Source organism: Porites lutea, chromosome 2 (genome assembly GCF_958299795.1).
Source record: "Porites lutea chromosome 2, jaPorLute2.1, whole genome shotgun sequence".
Taxonomy (NCBI): domain Eukaryota; kingdom Metazoa; phylum Cnidaria; class Anthozoa; order Scleractinia; family Poritidae; genus Porites; species Porites lutea.
In genome coordinates, this window is record NC_133202.1 from 46998656 (window position 1) to 47018716 (window position 20061).

General features: G+C 37.9%; 1 protein-coding gene across 2 annotated transcripts; it reads left to right on the forward strand.

Annotated features, from left to right (window-relative positions):
• Nucleotides 1–12267: 12267 nt before the first annotated feature.
• LOC140927105 (adenosine receptor A1-like) lies at nucleotides 12268–17618 on the forward strand. 2 transcript variants are annotated; one of them, XM_073376762.1, is made up of 2 exons: nucleotides 12268–12368; nucleotides 16471–17618. In XM_073376762.1, the coding sequence occupies exon 2, from the start codon at nucleotides 16478–16480 to the stop codon at nucleotides 17507–17509; it is 1032 nt and encodes a 343-aa protein (XP_073232863.1). In that variant the 5' UTR covers nucleotides 12268–12368; nucleotides 16471–16477; the 3' UTR covers nucleotides 17510–17618. The 2 variants fall into 2 exon arrangements, with proteins under 2 accessions (XP_073232863.1, XP_073232864.1); XM_073376763.1 differs by lacking the exon at nucleotides 12268–12368 and adding an exon at nucleotides 12761–12852.
• Nucleotides 17619–20061: the final 2443 nt, after the last annotated feature.

The window sequence follows — 20061 nt, forward strand, 5'->3', positions numbered from 1 at the left end:
AATAAGACGCGAACTGCACCAATTATACGAGTATGTCTTATCTAATAAGACGCGTCTTAGCTAAGCCGCGTCTTATTTTAGACGAAATGTGCCGTTTATACGGAAAGTTCGCGTCTTATTTAAGACGCGTCTTATGTAAGACGCGTCTTATTTTTCCTCGTGTAAATGGCCCTAATATAGTTAACCTGGCAACCTCTCCGAGTCCGCTTTGCGGCGTCAGGGCAAACCGAAAGGCACAACTCTTTTCATGTAAATATACTTAAGTCAAACCTTAAAACAAATAAAACAGGAAAGAACAATTTTGTCACTGTTTGTTATTATAGTTTCTCCTTTAAATGGCGACGTTGACCTCAGTGCGAATAAACTAACACAGGTTTCTGTGCTCCTACCTTGAAACGAAGGGTGAGACTGGGGTAGCCTGAACCACCTTGGGTTTTTCCGCGTTATAAATAATACTTAGCAAAGATAAAACGTTTAATAACAACGACGACAACAACAACAAAAACACTTTATTTATACACGGTAAAAGAAAAAACAGAATTACACAAGTAATTGTCATCCGGGCACTGCCAAAATAAGGAAAATGTATTTTGCTAAAAAGCTCATAACCTCATGCTAGTTATTACGTCATGTTTCGTGTCCAATAGGCCATTTCCGAGTTCCAAAACCTCTCATTTTCAAAACGAGGTTAAGTGCAAAACCTTTCTGTGATAATGAGTTTCATTTGAATGAGAATGAAAAATGATTTTCATTTCAATGGCTTCGCACTCAGTCTCGTTTTGAAACAGAGGCTTGGGCAATTCGGAATTGGCCTATTGGACCCAGCTCGCTCGGGGGGGGGGGGGGTTAGGTTAGGGGGGAGAGAGAGAGAGAAGGGGAGAGCCTGTAAGCATCTTAAATACCTTAGTCTGCCCACTGCCCCTCCAACTTCCAGGAAAACCGTTTCTCGTGTCAAAAATGTCATATGTGCGGTGTATGAGGGTTTCACGCATTTGTTGTGTTTGTTTGACTCTGTATGCGAGAAGCCAAGTGTTGACGTACGTTGTCAAAATAACAGATCTTGCATCGTGGGGTACACCTGATTAAGGTACAACCTCGTTCTCAGGGTTCAGGAACTTGGGAACGAGGTTGAATGAGGTATATTTCAATACTCCCTGTCTCTCCTTAGTCGCAATCCGGGTTTTAGCTCAACTTTTCTCCATTTGCTTTCCCTCAGATTATCTTGGAGCGTGAGACAGGCTAAGTGACAAAGGAGAGAAAGAAGAGCGCAAGCCTGAGAACCAGGTTGAAACCCGCCTTCCATTCACATTGAAAAATGCAACTTCAACTTGTTTGAGTTTCCACCCAGACAAAACATCTCGACTATAGCTTCGGTGGATTAGGGTGGCCCGAACCTATTTATATGCGTGTTGGTGATGTTTTTAAATCGCGTTTCTCGGCAGGAAAGATTTGACCGATTTCTATGATTTTTGTCATCCTTACTAAAGAATGGTCGAACTTTAAGAAACTGATATTTATTTTCTTGTAGGTATAAAAACGTTCCAGATAACGGCATATATTTAAAACCGCATTTTTACAAAAAATGTCAATAATAGCTCATTTTCTTTTGCGAAACCCCAAGACAGATTTTTCTCTAACTTCAGCAAATAAGCCTTAGAGCTCTTTAGTTTCATATCTGTAAGTTTGAAGTCAATCGTGACCGTAGAACTCGCTGCACAAATAGCCTGTCAAATTTAACCTAAAAATGCAACACTAACACATTTGTGAAAGTTGACGCACAAATAGAGGAAAACTGCCGACGGACTATCTCCTACCTGCAAGGGTATTCTTGCCCAAAGCTTCAGTTGCAAGAAACTGGGTAATCAGAAACCTGCGGCGAATACAGTTAGCAATACAAAAAGAACAACTTTGTGCTGAATGCGGGGCAAGATTAAAAAACTTCCATTCATCAAACTTACTTTGTAATTGTCCCTCTCTTTTCGAAATCTATCTTAACAAGGCAAATTATAGCATCTACGAAAAACTGCCAAGAGTTTTAGTGTCGCAGGTTTCCGTTTTGAGGAGAAATAAAGGTACCAACTCCAACACTTCTAACCCTCTATTTTTCAGCTGCACTGAAAGCCCTTGTACCTGGTGATTTATTCAAGCTTTTTAGACTTGACATCACATTTGCACGGGAAGTTTGCCGCTTGGGGACAAAGATGAAGAAAATATGACAATCATCTTATTCTTTTCATTACCCCAAGATGCAGACCGCCCGTGCGAATGTGATGGCAAATCTTTCAAGCTTGAATAAATTACCTAATGCATCAGTCAATTCCAGCTGCGCCCAGCCCCACCTCCCCCCGCCCAGCTGACCCCCGGGCATTAGCATTTTTTTTGCCTTGGATGGCAAAATCCCGGGGGTGGGGACTCTTGAGCTGTCAAATCCCCCGGGGTGCGGACGAAAAAAGAGGGAAAATGTCAAGTCCTCCGTCAACACTGCAACATTTTTCATTGATCGCACAGTCGAGTTATACCATTTTGCGATTTGTGTTTCAATTAACGCCTTCCTTTGTAACAGTGTTATCCTAATTAAGACTTCACGCCGTGACGACACCAGTTTATGGTTTTTTAGTATTGTTATAAAATTATTGAAATTAAAATTAATAGTGCGCTGTTAAAGTTAACTGTTATGAATAGTTTTACAAATATGAAAGGATTTTCTTCAATAATATCAACAGAAATTTGATTCAATAACCAAAAAAGTTGATTCACCTCGATTAAGCTACCGATTTCGCTATGTAATTCTGGCTTGATAAGCAATGAAGAAATGCATGCATAAAATCGAGAACATGCCTTTACAAACTTCTTCAATTTTTCCCCGTCCTTGGCAAATGAGCCAATCTGCTTGTTTTTCCAGTAAAATCCTTTGTGTAGTTAAATTCTGATAGGAAATCGCGTACGTGTCAAAAACTCAGGGTTGGCACAGTGCAGCCCAAAATTTGCAAATGCCCCTCCCCCGGGACTGACAAGGCGAGCAAATGCCCTGCAGCTAGGGGAGAAAGGGGGCGGGGGGAGGGGGGGTTGGGGGCTGGGCGCAGCTGAAATTGACTGATGCATAATACAAGAAGGGTTTTCGTTGCAGCTGAAAATGGATCGGTTGAAGTACTGGAGTTAGGAGCTTTATTTCTCCTCAAGAGGGCAATCTTCGGTGCTAAAAACTGGTAAGAGATTTCCGTAGATGTTATATCTTGCTTTGTTGAGATTAGTTTTTCGAAAAGAGAAGGGCAAATACACAGTAACTTTGATAAACAGATGTTCGCTCATCTTGCCCGCATTCAGCATAAAGTTGTTGTTCTTCTTGCATTGCGAACTGTATTCGCTGTAGGTTTCTGATTACCCAGTTTCTTTCAACTGAAGCTTTGGGCAAGAATATCCTTGCAGACAGGGGATAGTCTGTCAGCAGTTTACCTCTATTTGCGCGTCAGCTTTCACAAATGTGTTAGCGTTGCATTTTGAGGATAAATTTGACAGGCTATTTGTGCAGCGAGTTCTATAGTCACGATTGTATTTAAACTTGCAGATATAAAACTAGAGAGTTCTAAGGCTTATTTGTTGAAGTTAGACAAAAATCTGTCTTGGGGTTTCAAGGTTATTGACATTTTTTGTAAAAATGTTGTTTAAATATATGCCGATATCTAAAACATTGTTATACCTACAAGAAAATAAGTAACAATTTCTTAAAGTTCGGCCATTCTTTGGTAAGGATGACAAAAATCATAGAAATCGGTCAAATCTTTCCTGCCGAAAAACACGATTTTAAAGCATCACCACCGCGCATATAAATAGGTTCGCGCCACCTTAAAAATGTTTTAATAGTGGACTGAAATTTATCTCACGATTCCTTGGCTTAATGTTAACTTGAAACTCTTGGCTATTATGTACAAATAAGATCTAACCAAGTACGAAGTCAAAAAACTGTTTTTAACTAAACTTCTTAATAGGGTTCGTGTTTTATGAATTAAAAAACTGCCCGCTATGCCCCGTGTTTTAAAGTTGATTAAACACCTCTACTAATAACCATGCAATAGTGCATATTAATAATGCCAACAGTTAATTGTAGTAACATGTAATATCCTCCATCTACAAAACGAAGGATGCAGTATTCCTCACTGAAAACAAATGATTATATTTTACCGTTAGACGTCACGGATGAGTCTCAGGGTTAAACATATTCACTGACCAGCTCGTTTAAGTTCTCTTAAGCAGCCTATAAAAGCAGGTGCTTTTGTTCATGTAGTCTATTTTTATATTTAGTTTTTCATTTATTCAGGTGTCATTTCTGCCTTCTGAATTAAAACTGGACACTGAAATTTCTTTGATCTGGTATTTTTTATCATCTTTATATTCACAGGTAGTTATTACTGTTTTTTTAAATTTCACTCATAAAGTGAACGAAAACCCTTTAAAATCACCTGGTTGGAGATATGATTAAAGAAACAAGTATCCATATACCATAAGGAGCGGAGTTAATGGGTACAATATTGACAGGAGTGTATATTGCAGCTCAATATGTCATTGGTTTAATTTTCATTTCCGTTTCTTTTTGGGCATGGTAATATATGACAATGAGTTTGAAACAAAGGAAAATATTTAACCACAACATATATTTTAAGATAAACACGGGTTGGACGCCAGTGCTAAAGCTGACAAGCAGAAGTTTTTGAAGTGAAACTGCGGAAAGCCTTTGTACCCGATTTAAAGGTTCTTACGAATATCCTATGAAATAATCTTCTCACAAGGTAACATTGTCTTCCATGTTTTGGTAAGAGTCACTTAGAGTTTTATTTTCACATATTTAAGGTCCTCTCATTTCACCACTAGTGAGCCATGAAGTTCTCAACAGTGTACAAAAATTCCAGTCACAATACAACCGACAGCGTTGGATTTTCTTTTGAATGTTTAGTCATTGATACCGAGACCAATTAAGCCGCACTTACGACTAAAATCTTCGTTCACATTGAATATATTTTCTTTCAAAATAATAATAGAAAAATTTTTACTGAACTTTTAATTACGTTTTAGGGTAAAATGTTTGCTTCTGGCAGACATCCACACTGAAATAGCATTTTTGGCATTTGTTGAACTATAAATTGTCTATTCATGTGATTCACTCATTCAAATTGCCTACCACGTCCCCGATTATTTTTTATTTTCGTGCTTTCGGTAATTGAGGTGACCCCTATTTAGGGAGTTTTAGCCTTTTCGATGACGACAGAGAAAACGTCACTATTAAAGTGAATTCGCATTTTTTCAAATTTTTTCGCGTTTATTCCAAATTGCTGAAAATGTCAAATGTAGGCGAATGTCCTCGAGTTGGTTTCTTGGGGACCGTACTCAAGTTTAGAAAGAGAAAGGAAAATTCTTAGTCGTGCGGTAACGGCAAAGAAATGTACAAAAAAGCATGATGCACGTGCAAAGTTGTTTTCCTTTGCTTAATAAAGCTATTGTTTTTTATGACGTTCTCGTTGCCGTCGCCGTCGTCGTTGCTGAAGGTGACTTAATAATTAAAACTCTGAAGGAAATATCAGGAAAATAATGATACAGTCGACTCCCAATAACTCGAACCTTCAACGGAAATCGAAAAAAGGTTCGAGTTATCGGGAGTTCGAGTTAACGGGAGTTCGAAGAACATAGCCGAGAGTAAGGTAAAAAACAGTTTTTGCTGCACAGTGGACAGTTTAATCACTTTTAATTGTAGAAATGTCAAGTAAAAATTAAAAGATACTTCTAGATTATAAATCAGAACGTAACGTAACAAAAGATAGCCTAAATAGAGTATGTGGTTTCCTGTTTTGAGAAGAAAAGCTGCTTCACGTTAGCCTGTGACAATCAACATCAACCTCCACTAGTAAACTACACTCCCACAACACGTCAATAGGAAATCCAAAATTCAATGTTTCGGACGCCAGTAGACGGCTTTTTCCGCGACTTTTAAAGGCTCAAAACGTGGTTCGAGTTATCGAGGGTAAAATTAGTATAGGTAATAGCATGATTAGTAGTGATTTTTGGCATAAATACCATGCATGAGTGATATTTCAAAATTGTTTTACGTAATTTCACGAGCCATTAGGCAAGTGAAATTTGAGACAATTTTGAAATATCACGAGTGGTATTTATGCCAAATCAATGTCACGTACAAATCATGCTATTATTTGTTTATACTATTACCTGGAAAAGGTTTGCAATTTTCACACGTAGGTATCTCAAATTAAGCTGAAATACCACTCCTCTAAGCCAATCAAATTGCAGAAATTTCTCATGTCGTAGTATATATAATATAGAAAATGACCTGAGGGGAAACGAGAATTGGTTCGAGTTAGCGGGAGTTCGATTTATCGAGGGTTCGAGTTACCGAGGGTAAAATTATAGTGAATGTATGGAGGAAATCCAGGGGAAATCGATTTTAGTTCGAGTTAGCGCGAGGTTCGAGTTAGCGAGGGTTCGAGTTATCGGGAGTCGACTGTACATTAAGGAGACGTTTTGATATTGACTTGAACTTTATGACAATTGTTACTAACTGATACATTTTTCATTGTACAGACTCATCTTCGAAGTAAGGACCCGTAAAAATCGTGGGTGACGTAAAACTAAAGAATAATCGGAAGTCGGCACAAAACAGCTTTGGAAAACAAAGGGTAAAAAACAAAGAAAAACTTCATTGGTTCTTAGATAGAGGAGGGGGGCGTTGGGATTTTCGGTTTTTCAGTTTTGGCCATTTTGTAGGTCGGTTTTTCGGTTTTTGCATTGTAAAACTTCGTTTTCTCTGTTTTGTTGTCCGTTGCGGTTTCCTGTTTTTCTGTTTTGTACCATCTGGTTTTTCGGTTTTTTGGCAAAGATAAAGCGGTTTTTCGGATTTTGGTGACCGATGTGGTTTTCGGTTTTTCCACTGATTTGGAAGGAAATCAAAGACAGACCTGCACGGGCTTCCAATGTGGTTTTTGTGGTTGTGTCACATTATCAACTGCCTTCAAGTTCATTTTTGCTCTTAAAAGCATGTCTTTTAAAGATTTACCTCTTTTGTAGGATATGATCGGAGGTTCTTTTAAAATTGTTTTCAGCAGAGGCTGATTTTCTATTAAACTGCAGTTTGCCATCAATTTGTTTTTAAGATCTTGTACCGCTGGGTGATATGTTGTACCGAAAGGCAATAGTCTCTCTTCACTTTTTTGCTTTTGTTTTAGCGCCGATTGTTTTAAGTTAAAGTTGACCTCTGACAACGACATTTTCTATGTTGTGTAGGATACCCGCGGGCTTTGTTTAAGCTCGCAAGGCACTCTTCAAATGTTTTTTTTTTTTTTTGAAGAGTTTGTTCTAAGCAATCGTATTGCGTTAGTCTAAGTAGCAAGCGTTTCTGTGCGGTTCAGGAGCAAAGAATGAGGAACAAGAGTCAAAGACCACGCGAAAATTGGCGCAAGTAAGAGAGCGGGGAGGGGTGGGGAAGACCTTTGCGTTTCAAAAGAAGTTAAAGAAAATGCTCTTGCCTCGGACTAGAATAAACATCAACTGCAGGAAATTAAGATGCGTGTCACGTACCATACATGACCTCTCAGTATGAAAAAAACCTTTGATCGACACATGTCAATATTGTTCGACTAACCGAGCCAATCAGGCGCTGCATTCGCTGGCGAACGCAGGTTTTCAAATTCGAGGGGTTTGTCTGCAAACGTTTCGTTCTTTCCCCTCCCCCTCCTCCTCTTTCATTTTTTGGTCCTCGTTTCGTTTCTCGCGCGGTCATAACCGAAAATCCCTTTCCACGTTCTTTTATTGCTCCGAAACCAAACGGAAACGCTTGCTACGCAGGCTACTATAGCGTCGCCCTTAATGAAACCTCCTTTTAACCCCGGAGAGTGGAAACAGGTAAAGTGTGTATATTGAAAGGTCTCTGTCGGCTTGTATCGTAGTTGGTTTTGATGTCCAAAAAACCACATTGGGAGTCAATGCAGGTCTGTCTTAGACTTCCTTCCAAATTGAAACGGCTCCTCGGTAAGGTTCCGCTAAAGACAAAAAAAGCAACAAACTGTGCGCGTTAGATTCCTCTGTGGTTCTCTGTACAGTCACATGTTAGGCTACTTTATATATTTCTATTTCACAGTCAATCCTGAGGTCAAACGGCAACGACAGATTCTGGATTTTGGATTGACGTTTACACCTGGAGAGCTTTTTGCTGGCGCAAAATTTCTCTCAATGTCCTCTATTGCTATTGAATAGAGGATCTTTCTGCATTCTCCCAGAGCGTCCTTGGCCTGATATGCCTGTTTTACGACCACGACATAGCATCCATAGATAAATGGTGATACTGTGATGATATCAACATCTAGAATGATGATGTGTTATTGTTTAGTCCGCATGTTCCACATATAACCAACGTTTGAGATCTAGACGAGGGTGTTGTGAAAATACGAGACAGTTTGCACGGTGGTTTCTTTCTCTACTTCTTTCTCCCGGTATCATTCTCCGCCTGCTGGCATTGATGCTTCCGGCCCACACTCGTCTTTTAAAGATCGAGTGGTCTCACTTCATGACCAACAGAAGAGTACAGCTGTTCTGCAGCCTTTTTAACATTTTTTCTTTCCAGAAAGAAAGAAAAAAAAAAACCAGGAACGATGCGAAAAGCCACGTTTATTTTCTATGGAAATTGCATTTTGTTGTATCAGGAAAGGTTACCACCGCTGACCACAGTCATTGAAATTACCATTTTCTCCATTTTCTTAGAAATTGATATCTGAAGCTATTAACTGGCCTTTATTATTTTGGGATTTTTGGTTTGTTTTTTGGAGAAATATATCTCGATGATAATGACACGGAAAAAGAGCTTTTCCGAGCATTTATAAATTTAGGTTTATCTTGATTTCAATTTTTGTGTTTTTACGTGAAACACGCAGCGCTTCCTGGAATAAATTTTCACGTTAAAGTTCAGGTGAAAAATATAAGTGTCAACTTAAAATGTCCATTTTATTGATTAACTTTAAGAGAATATGCTTCATGAAGGATTCAACACCTTCAACATGACAGTTAAGTTTTTCGTTTTTGATTTTTTCCTCTTCGGTTTTCCTCATTTGTGAAACTGTTCTGAAATACGATTTTCTCAGATGGTTTCATCGATTTTGTTTTAACACATATTTTTATTGTATTTTATTACCTCGTAGAAGTAATACTGCCATATCAGTGGACAGTTAAAATGTTTTGTCTAGTAGTGAAAACCTTTATGTGTAGGCCAGATTCCAATTTACATGCAATGCATAGTCAGTTTTGAAGTATCCCGCTGTCACTGATTATCATCTTCATCGCCTGCTCCAGAGTTGGAGCCATAACTCTGCACGGATTTAAAACGCTGATAAAATATTACTTCCTGAAGTACCGTTTGCTAGGATTTTAAACATTTACGATAATATCCTCGATTAATGTTTCCAATTAGTATTTGTGCAGATAAATTTTTATTATTCAATGCAGAATGGATTGAAACAATATAAACAAGCCGCTGTTTAGAATTGAGATTTTCTTGTCTTTTTAACGTACGTCAATGTGTTGAATTAACATCAGATTTCTAACATTTCTAGTTGACAGCCTTTATCAACAGAAACAGTTGAATTGTTTAGTGAATAGTGTTCCGCGGGTATCGGGCACCTTCAAACTCACAATTAATCAGACCAAGAAAATGGATGCGAAGTGTCCTTTTTCGCGTAAAAATGAGCCAGTTTTGTCGGGATAAATAAAGCAACGAATTTTGTGGAATGAGACAGATTTACCACAAAACATTCTCCGCTTAAATATTCGTCTAAAGGATTCGAGATATAACGAACTAATTGTAGTGTGTTATTTAGTGTGTCCCTTGATGTAAAAACATCAAAACTATGTAAAAACGGCGATCCTCAATCTAAATGTTTTTATAGACTATTCTTTTGTGTTGATTTGAAATCCCTGCGTATCTGTTCGCATCTATTCATCACAAAACGTGATCTTCACAAGTATGTTTAAAAGATATCAGAAAATGCATGCACTTTATAGTATTGACAAATCACATTCTGAATAGCAATATATGATAACAAAAAACTCTACTCAAATGCTTATAAGGTCTTACAATCCAAACCATCTGTTTCTTTGGTTATGTTCTCATCCGGCTTTGTTTTATGAAAACCATATAATTTCCTTTACGTGCAGAAAATTATATTCTATTCACTGATTTAACTCTTATAGTTTCCAGTGCCCGATCATATCTTAATTCCAATATATCTGAAAGATTTGACAGCTTTGAGAGAAATCAATTAGTAGTTCACCCTATAGAAGGCATGCAATATTTTTAACGGTCAAAAAACAAAGATGTACTATAAACGAATTTGGCAGAAGAAACGTCATGCTAGTTTTTGTTAGCTAATTGCCATTTTTTTCTTTTCTTTTCTAAAAGCTTTCTAACTAGCGTTTCGTTGTTCTTGCGTTTTACTCTTAAACATGAGGCGGGGATGCGGTTCATGTCACGAATTTACACTGAAATGTGCTCCATGCGAAATTTATCACATTTTGGCTTAAACTGAAGATACAACGTAGAAAATGGAAATAACAATAAAAAAATCAAATTTCCTCACACCAAAGTTTTCAGAATCTGTGTAAACGATATCGCCTTTAATTTCCACATACATTGGAAGTTGTGAATTCTCCTCAAAAAGTTTTAATAAAGGACATGTGCTGTTTTTCACAAAACAACCGTCAGTTTTCTCACGAAACAACGGGATCGTTTATCATTCATGAGTAGACGTACTTTTGCAAAATGCCTTAATAAAGTCATAAATTTTAATCTTCTGATTAATAAATTTGGTATCGGACATGGAACATCGAAAGGGAACAGCGATGGGAACAGTGGATCTCTTTTTTACAATTTGGATTTCTCCAATTGTGCCATGGCGTTTAGAAATCCTGTCCTTTTTATCAACTAGCAATTAGAGTAACATTAAATTTACACTTACTTAACATTTGACCGCGATCAAACTAGATAAATTTACGAGAATCCCGGTAAAGTACCCCTACTCATACTTGATTCTTTGCGAGAAAAGTTTTGATGCAACTGAATGCTTAAATATCTGCTTCAAAGGTTAGAAAAATCTTCTAAGAATCCCAGCATATGTTCACTCTTGTAAATCAGTTCCATAAAGTAAGGAGGCAAATATGTCAAGGCAGGTGGTAGTGATGTGAAGACTGAAAATAAAAAAAGTAGGAAAGACTAAATCGATGCAGATCACACAAACAAAAAATAATCACCTCAAAGTTTTTATTTCCATCCTGTAAACCGATGAGAAATTCAACGAGAAAAAAAACCCAGCGCCAAAGAACAAACCAAAGCCACTGATTGTTGGTAGATTTAGCAGATTTGGCTTGATTTCTTCATGAAGTGCAAGTTACTGCAACTCGATCAACTTATCAAACAGAAGGCAAAATAATATCACAAGTGAACAAGTTTCCTGTGTAATTTGAGCGGATTATGACATGAAACATTACCATTATCAAACAGCTGAGTTCTTTTAAAAGTGTCAAGTTCTTTCTGACAAACCGTTAAGTCTCGCTTGCTTGGAGATTAGATAAGAAGTATGGAGGCGATTAATTCTGCACGAAACAGGATTTCCTCACTAAAAGTTTTTCACGTTCTTCTTTTATAGAGGATCGAGTATTCTTCAGGATATTTACTTTTTATATCGTATTTGACGATTTGTTTGAATTGATTGAGAACCCGTGATAAATACACTAAAATCAAGGACCTTGATTTGAGAGAAATTTCATCATTGCCAAAGAGCAAAAACGTGAACATGACGCGTCATTTTAATCATTGCCTAAAAAAACTGCATGCTTATCACAAGACTCATTTGTGCACCTGACCAGTTAGCCTCACCATCGAAGTTTCGCTGAAGTTTTGCTCATTAAGATTCTTCTTTTTTTCGACCACTGAAATGTTCGCTTGTTCCAAAGTAATCAACGCTTTCAAGCGATAGAATTCGTAGACCGACCCGTTCCGGAAAAGCTCGACATCTTTTGAATATGCCGTACTGGTCACGTCGCGATATTTATTCCCACTTTCCACGGTCTCCGCTAGGAACGCCTGGGACCGTGTTTTCCTTTTGGCGTGCACACACGAAAACAACCCCCCCCCCCCCCCCCAAAAAAAAAAAAAAAAAAATGCTTGCATTTTTAGAGTCTCACTTCTAAAGCAAGCGATAAAAAAAGTTGCAAAGTGCATTGCGGATTGTTATATACTAATTTCCAGTGTATTGTCTTGACTTCTATTTTTCAGTGACTGGCAGAAATTTCACAGTCTTCCGAAATTGTTCACGACAAAGCAGGTTTGTGTCTTACCTGGATAACATTCTTTAATATTTATTCGGTGACTTACCTGGACTATGAAATCACCTTTGGCTGTTAATCAAACTTTAGTCATATTCATTCAAAATGCGGGAGTTTTTCCTTACTTTTAAAGGGTGTCGTAAATCATAATTATAAAGAATTAAAAGTTGAGGATCGAAATCTTCTATAAAAATGAAATATCCAAGACATTAAAATTGTAGCACGATAATTACCATTCGTTAGGAGATCTTCTGTTCACAATCCACTAATTCCAAGTCCTGTCCGCTGATTAAATTTTTATTTAACCCTGTGGCAATTTAAAGGTGATAATTTATCTTCACATCTTAAATGTTGAGCGCATCGCTCCTCGTTATCAGTAGTTGTCAAGACTGCCAAAGAAGGAACTGCCAAAACCTAAAGCCTATGAGTCGCATCCTGATATAAACTAACAAACGGGCATAACCAAACATTTTAACGAGGAGGGTATGTATAAATGTTTTGATTTCATTGTTGTGGATTGTTTTTCAATTGTAGCAAATAGTCTAAGAAATTTTTTCAAAGCACTTTGTTAGAAGGCATAGTTTGCTTAAAATCTATACCTGTCCAACAAGGTTACAGTGAATGTAGTCGATATTCAAGATAAATGTTGATTCAGTTATAAAAGCTTGTAACCAGTAAATGAATTTACAGCTTCTCAAGGAACGATCGACTTCATTTCCTTCTTGTAAAAGTAAGGTAGTTTAGCATTAGAGAGAATTTTGAGACTATTAATAGCATTAGTGTGAAAATCACAAATATGAATTGCCTACTGATGTCGATGAATGAAGTAAGAAATAATTTACAAGTCTAGAAATTGAAGGAAAATTAAATTTCAGGTTAGGAAAATTGCAGGTGTTTTGTGGCGAAATTTTCTTACAGGGCTCTCTCCACATGAATGCCGAAAAGATTACGTGCAATAAATTGAATAAACCCGTTCTTCTGATTCCCTGATTTTTAGGTTGTATATTTATATTTTTTCTCGACTTAACGTCTCCAAAGTCAGTATTTACCATTTGAGTATATACACCTCATCATATATCTCACTCACATTAAAATAAACATTTATTATGTTTATTTTTTAGTACGAGGCAATCGTCATCATATCTTGGTCGTTAAATTCTTTAAATTGACTTGCTGAATTATCAATTCTTAAAAGTTTTTTGATATTAAACAAGTTGAAGAGCAAGCCTTGCATAAAATTTATACAAAATGTATTGTGTTGTACGTTATTAATTTTCTTAGTTTTGGTAAGAAAAGAAAAAAAATCCTAGTCGAATTATAATACCAGGTGTCCGCCAAAACAGTCTACATGACTTATTCATGATTTTTTTTGGCGATTATTTAAGAAGTAAAACATTAAATTTTCTTTAGGAAAGACGTCATTATAGGCTCGCACTGGTAGAAAGTCTTCGAATACAATTTTATAAAGAAATAATAAAAAGAAAACCATTATTGTATCTGAGGGTCATTTTGCCTTCATATTTTGAGGGACAAACGTCTGCATATGTTTTGTAAAATAATGACAATGTGTCGTGCGTTTTTTTATCGTCGCCCTCGCAATTAAGTTCAATAGCATGCCTTGCTATATAGCCATACTGGGACATAAGAGGGCGCATTGTGATTGGATACCGAGGGGTACTTTATGCAATCCCAAAGTTATTTCGTTCAAAATTTAGCGGCGTCTTCGAGGAAGAGCCGGGATCTTGTTCGCAGTTACACGCAATGACTTGTACGTTTTCCTTTTAAAAAAATGGGATGCACTGAGACGAAAATATCATTGATGACTCATGTCTTCGCTGCAGAGATATTTGCGACAAGACCATGCTGTGGTGTCCATAAATCATTTGTTTTTGAAGAGCCCATATTATGTAGCTTTTAGCGAGCATGATTGTTTTACGATAAGAAAAATATTTCTTTTTTTCTGGGGACCAAGAAATATCTTGTCATATTAAGATACAGCCGTTCCTTTAGAAAATTATTACGTATTGACGACAACGGTGTCCGTAATCGAAATTCGAATACAGTTTTGCAGAACCTTTAGAAAGTTATCAGTTTCCCCGGCAAAGAAAGCTATCGAAAAGCAACTCAAAATTAAAGCGGACGGATATTGCAGACACGTAGAAATAGATAACACGTACACTCATCCTGTAACATAATTTTGTTGATTATAAATCAAATGTATCGGAAAAGCTCAGTGGCATTTGAATTCTCAGTTTTGCTTCGACAAGAAAATGTGGGTCAAGAACTGACTTAGTAAAGATCGAATTTGGCAGTTGTTGCTAACTCCTTGGCTGTTAATGTGATCAAGACTGGGTTTGCAAGTTTTGAATTTCATTGTCTGGCTGTTCTTTTTGTTATACTTCGGACTATAATGACGATTAAAGAATTATAGTGACGCAAACCAGGCTCAGTCTAACTCAAATAATAAGTATAACTGTAAACAGCAAAGTGAGTTCTGATACTTTTGCTTACTGACTAAAAGAAATTTCAAAATCATATTTCCATCTGTAAATTGGAATTTTTTCGGAAACTTGTCATGACAATTATACACTTCTCAGACGGTACCAATTTTTAAGGGGAAAAATAAGCGATATTTTTGATAATTATGACACGTTTCAGTCAAAGACGCTTCTGGCGACTTGATTAAGGTTGTAGATATACAAAACGTGTGGACAATTTATATTCATTGATTGGCAGACGATTTCTGAGAAATTCTACTTCGTCTATTGGTAGATAAAAAAGTAAAAAAAAAACAAAAAACAGAAAACAAGCCGTTTTCAACACAAATCATAGGATGGTTTTTTTTAAATCTTAAAGGTGGTGGTGAACTTGTCGACAATTTGGCTTTACTGCGTGAGATTGCCCTCTTTTCGGAAATTTTTAAAAATTCTGTTCCATTCACTCCAAGAAGTTGTCGAAAATTCAAACCGGAAGCTTTTGCTGAATGAATAGAGCACCATATCTACCTTCAGTTAGAAATAGCCTATGTGTCTAATTAATGCTTATTCAGCTTTCTGCATTTCTCGTTGTTGTTGTGACAATTTACGTTATCGCAATTAAATCAGGGACACCCAACGACAATTTTCGGAAGAATATCTGTTCGGAAGACGATTTGAGATCTAGAATTTTCGAAATATTTGTTGTAAAATTTCTTGCTTGCCTGCCTCTCCTAGGATTTTCGAACATCTAAAAAATGGTATAATTGCCTATTTTTAACGGATTTTTACCCTAAAAAGGTCACCTAGAATTTTCGGGAGCCTTTTTTCTGGCTGAAATTTTCGAAAAATAAGTTTTGATCTCTATAATTTTCGGATCACTAGACTTTCAGCTAGGAAATCCGAACAGATGAAAAATTTTTAGGGGATAAAAATATGCCTATATCTACCGTTTAAATACTAAAATACGTTTAACAATGCTTAGTTTAAATGGTTTTGAACTATATTCTCGTTGGGGGCCCCTGATTAAATGTAAACCTGTCAGTAAATAAATGTTTTCCGAGACATCATGATTAATTTAGAGTACAAAAAACAACTTGCAGCAATATGAAGGCCATAATCCCATACTGCCTGTTGTAAAAGGGAATAAAGTAATCAGTTGTGTACTGTAAAGTTTGATCCAAGCGATGAATACCTGCTATTAAACAATGAAAAGGTGAATCAACGTTGTCACGTCTATGTAAAGAGGGCTTAGGAAAATAAAATTACTAATCCTTTTATGTTAAGGCGTCTAGTTTTCAATAAAAGAACGTTCAAATATGCGGATAAATTTAATAAAATAACTGCTGGTAGGTATAGAAAAACATATTTACTCCAGTTATCATATTTTGTATTGCAAACATCATACTAAAATGTGGAATTTAATGTGGACGCCGGATAAGTTAAGTGTGTTAATATGTGCACAATCATAAGTTCAAAACAACCGCTTATTAGTAATTCAACATTTGACAGGCTATGCTTAGAAGAGAATAATCATGTTAAGCCGGTCCAAGCTACAACAATAATCAAGTCACTCACCCGCGGTTTAAACTTGTCTGTTTTATTATTATTATTTTTTTTCCGTCAGAGTAAAGATGAACAATTCATCGGTTTCCCTGAGTAAATCGTCGCAAGCACAACTATCAAGCGTTGAAGCAGCCTTCTGGGGGACATCTTATGGTGTTGTATCCATCTTGATTATTCTGACAAACACAGTGGCTTTAGCGGCCTTTGTAAAAACCAGACCTCGTCGTAAAAACACGCATTACTTTCTCATGAACTTGTCTATTGCTGACCTCCTGGTTGGTGCCATCTCAGTGCCGCTATTTGTCGTTTGCCTGGTGGATCTCGAGACGTGCGGACAGAGTTTAGCACTGCGGATAGTACATTCAACGTTTGACATACTTTCTGGGCTGTCTTCTGTATTCACATTGGCAATCGTCTCTGTAGAAAGACTTGTGGCGGTGTCTATTCCTTACAAGTTTCGAATGATTCCCAGGAAGGCTTATTTCATCTGCATCGCAGCCACTTGGTTCCTTTCCGGATGTGTGGCTTCCATTGGTATCGCCTTTTACTTTCGGGTAGTTAAAGAAAGTTTCTACACTGTGGTCATTTTGTCTCTGTCACTTCCTTTGTCCGTTGTAAGCTTTGCTTACGTAACCATAGTGTATAAAATTAATCAGAAGAATAACAGTGCTAAAAACTGCAAGAACATGACCGTTGAACGCCGACTAAGCATCACTTTGCTATGTGTAACTGCCATTTTCGTTCTCTCCTGGCTTCCGTTTCAGCTCATCTTTATTTTAGTACATTTTTGCAAAACATGTACTTTTCCCGCAAACATGGTGTACTTTATCAAGTTTTTACACTATAGTAACTCTTTTATGAACGCTGCAGTGTACACCTTTAGGATTCCAGAATTCAAAGAAGCATTGGCAGAACTGTTTAACCGAAAGTTATCGCAGAGTGAGGGTCAGCATGTGCTGTTACAAGATTTCACCTGTGACAGCACTACTTCTGTTACGCGGGTAACTCATAGTTTGGTGAATTCGAATGGCACTATGCTGGTTTCCCCTGATGTAAGTCCAAAAGTCAGTGGTCGCATGTTGAAAGGCCCGTTCGTCTGAACAGTGCACAGAGAGTAGCGTTTAACTAGAAGATAAACATGCTTTAGAGGTACACTTAACCAATGATGGTGCCTCATCAAACAGCCTTGAATTTACATAAGTTCACCTTGCGGTAACATTTAGTATTTTAGTTTGTAGTCGTTAATGTGATAGAATGCAAGATGGCATGCAATTAAATTATCAGTTGAACGGGGAATTTGGTATCAAAATCACACTATTTGTGTTTATCATCTTTACCCAAGAGCATAATGTTTGTAAGCGACATAAGTAATTGTGCCATGGTGAATCCTTTTTAGATGTTCAGTAATCTTCAATGCAGTACAGTCTATGTTCTCTTAAATCCTGGTTTTTATATGTCGGAAAGATCCAAGACAATCGAGGATTTTACTTTTGTCCGACCGTCCCAGATTTTGCCGATATATCGGGTAATTAATCGCCAGAAGTCTGACAGATTCTCGAGAGACACCATGTTGTATGTCTGACAGGGGGCTAGAGCCCAGCAATTAAGAGGATTTCCATCGCCGACGCCCCTGACGGTATAAATTTGAGTTTTCATTTGTAGGAGATAATCGCCGACCATCGAAGAAATCTGGGACGTCTGGGCCGCTGTCTACTCGAAAAGTCATTTCCTTTTTACGCAACCAGTAAAACTATTTTCAGCAAACAGCCACACTACTACCATTTACAAAAAGTTTCCAGAAAATCCGGTTGGAGTACTACTTTCTGGGTCGTTCCAACGGAAAATTTCTGAGAGCAACGGAACATCCGGAAAAGGTCGTCCTGTTTTTTCGGACGGAATGTTCCATATGGAAATCGTGTTTCTTTTCTTCAAAGCCATTTTTGATCCGTCTCAGGTCTTCGCGTCCTCTTTTCGGTAAATGGAACTGATTTGTACAAATAGTAAACTCGATTCCGGGGTGAAAGTTACCAGTCCTGGATTTTGCTTACCACCTACCCAAAGCGTGAACCAACCGGTTTTCCCTTGTAAATAGTAAACAAAGTGCCATGATCTGCGATATTAAGAGCCAGACCTCAAGCGAGGGCAGCCATTTCACCCCTATTAATCACAATATGCATACATTCGCAAGGACTTACAAGGTATCATTAGAAAGGTATATATCTGGCATCAAAATTGGTTGGATTTACCTTTGGATTGGGAGAGAACGTGAGGTGGGCATGAGATTTTTAACAGCGCATCGCGAATTAAGCCCAATACGAATGGGAGCACATTATGGGAACCACGAATTCTTATTGAGGAACCTACATGTATGAGATAAGCCTGCCTTGAACAATAAACTGATCTCTTTTGTTGTTGTTGCTCGTTTACTTTTTTGTTATCCAGCGCTCCCCCAGAATGCGGAAATCCTGTTCAGGCTTTATCCTGCCAGGTCGTTATCTAAACAGGTTCTTTTAAGCCTGGTTTTCACTAGCGTATAAGCATAGGCACAAACATAAGCATAGGGACATACGCACGCCACATGAGTTCGCATGAGTTCTGGGTCAAAGTGTCCTCAGATTGGTCCAGGCCTTTGCGCTTATGCTTGTGCTTATGTCGACCCCGTTCTCACTAGTCAAAGCTACGACATAAGCATACGCACAAGAAGAATGAACATGTCCGTTCTTCTCCTGGTTATGCTTATGCTTATGTCGCCGGTGCTCTCCCTTGCTTACACGTGTGCTTGTGCTTATGCTTATGCGCTAGTGAAAACCAGGCTTTAGTGACTTCCGTAGTCAGAAAGGCCACGAGAACATCCTGGTGCACCTGGTTGCAACTTAAAGCGCCACATGTACAGGCTATAAAGGGTTGTCCCAGGGGTGGGATTGAAGGCGTGTGGTATATGGTTCACTTCTTGAGGTTACAGATTTTGTCATTTTTACCATAAATAACTTTGTAATTATATTTAGGATCGATAGATAATTAATGTTGTTTGAAATATCTTTTGAGGCATCAGTACACCTTGCACTTATCCCCTTGCCATGATGACCGTTGGGGCGCCACGAACTTCAACCCTGACCAATCAAATTTTATTCTCCCAGCGCTTGTTTTGTCTTCCTCTTCTTTTTTCTCCGGACCCTTTTCCTTGTAAGATTATCTTGAGGGGCGTGAGCCCTACTGACCTTGATACATGCCCAAACCACTTTTGCGTCGTTAAAATGTCATCTTAGGGCCCGATGGCTTTCCCTGCTTCTGTCTCTGACTGTTTCGTTATTGATGACTCTTTGTATGAGATGCCAAGCAGTTTACTAAAGTATTTCATCTCAGGGGCCTGCAATTTCTCCTGGACGTCCGCCGCTGTCTTGTCAAGGTTTCGCAGGCGTACAATAGTACTAGAAAACCAGAGAGTGCATCAGTTTGACCTTTTAGCTAAGGCGATATTCTTGCCGTTTCAGATGGTCTTCAGTTTCAATATTGCTGCTGCCTTCTGTGCAGTTCTGAAAAGTACTTCAGGATTGGACGACTGTACCTGTGTTGTTTGGTCTTCTCTGCTCTAATCTCCCTGCCAAAGGGCGTAGAGGTCTTGTCCAGGTGATCCACTAGAGAGTTCAGTTCC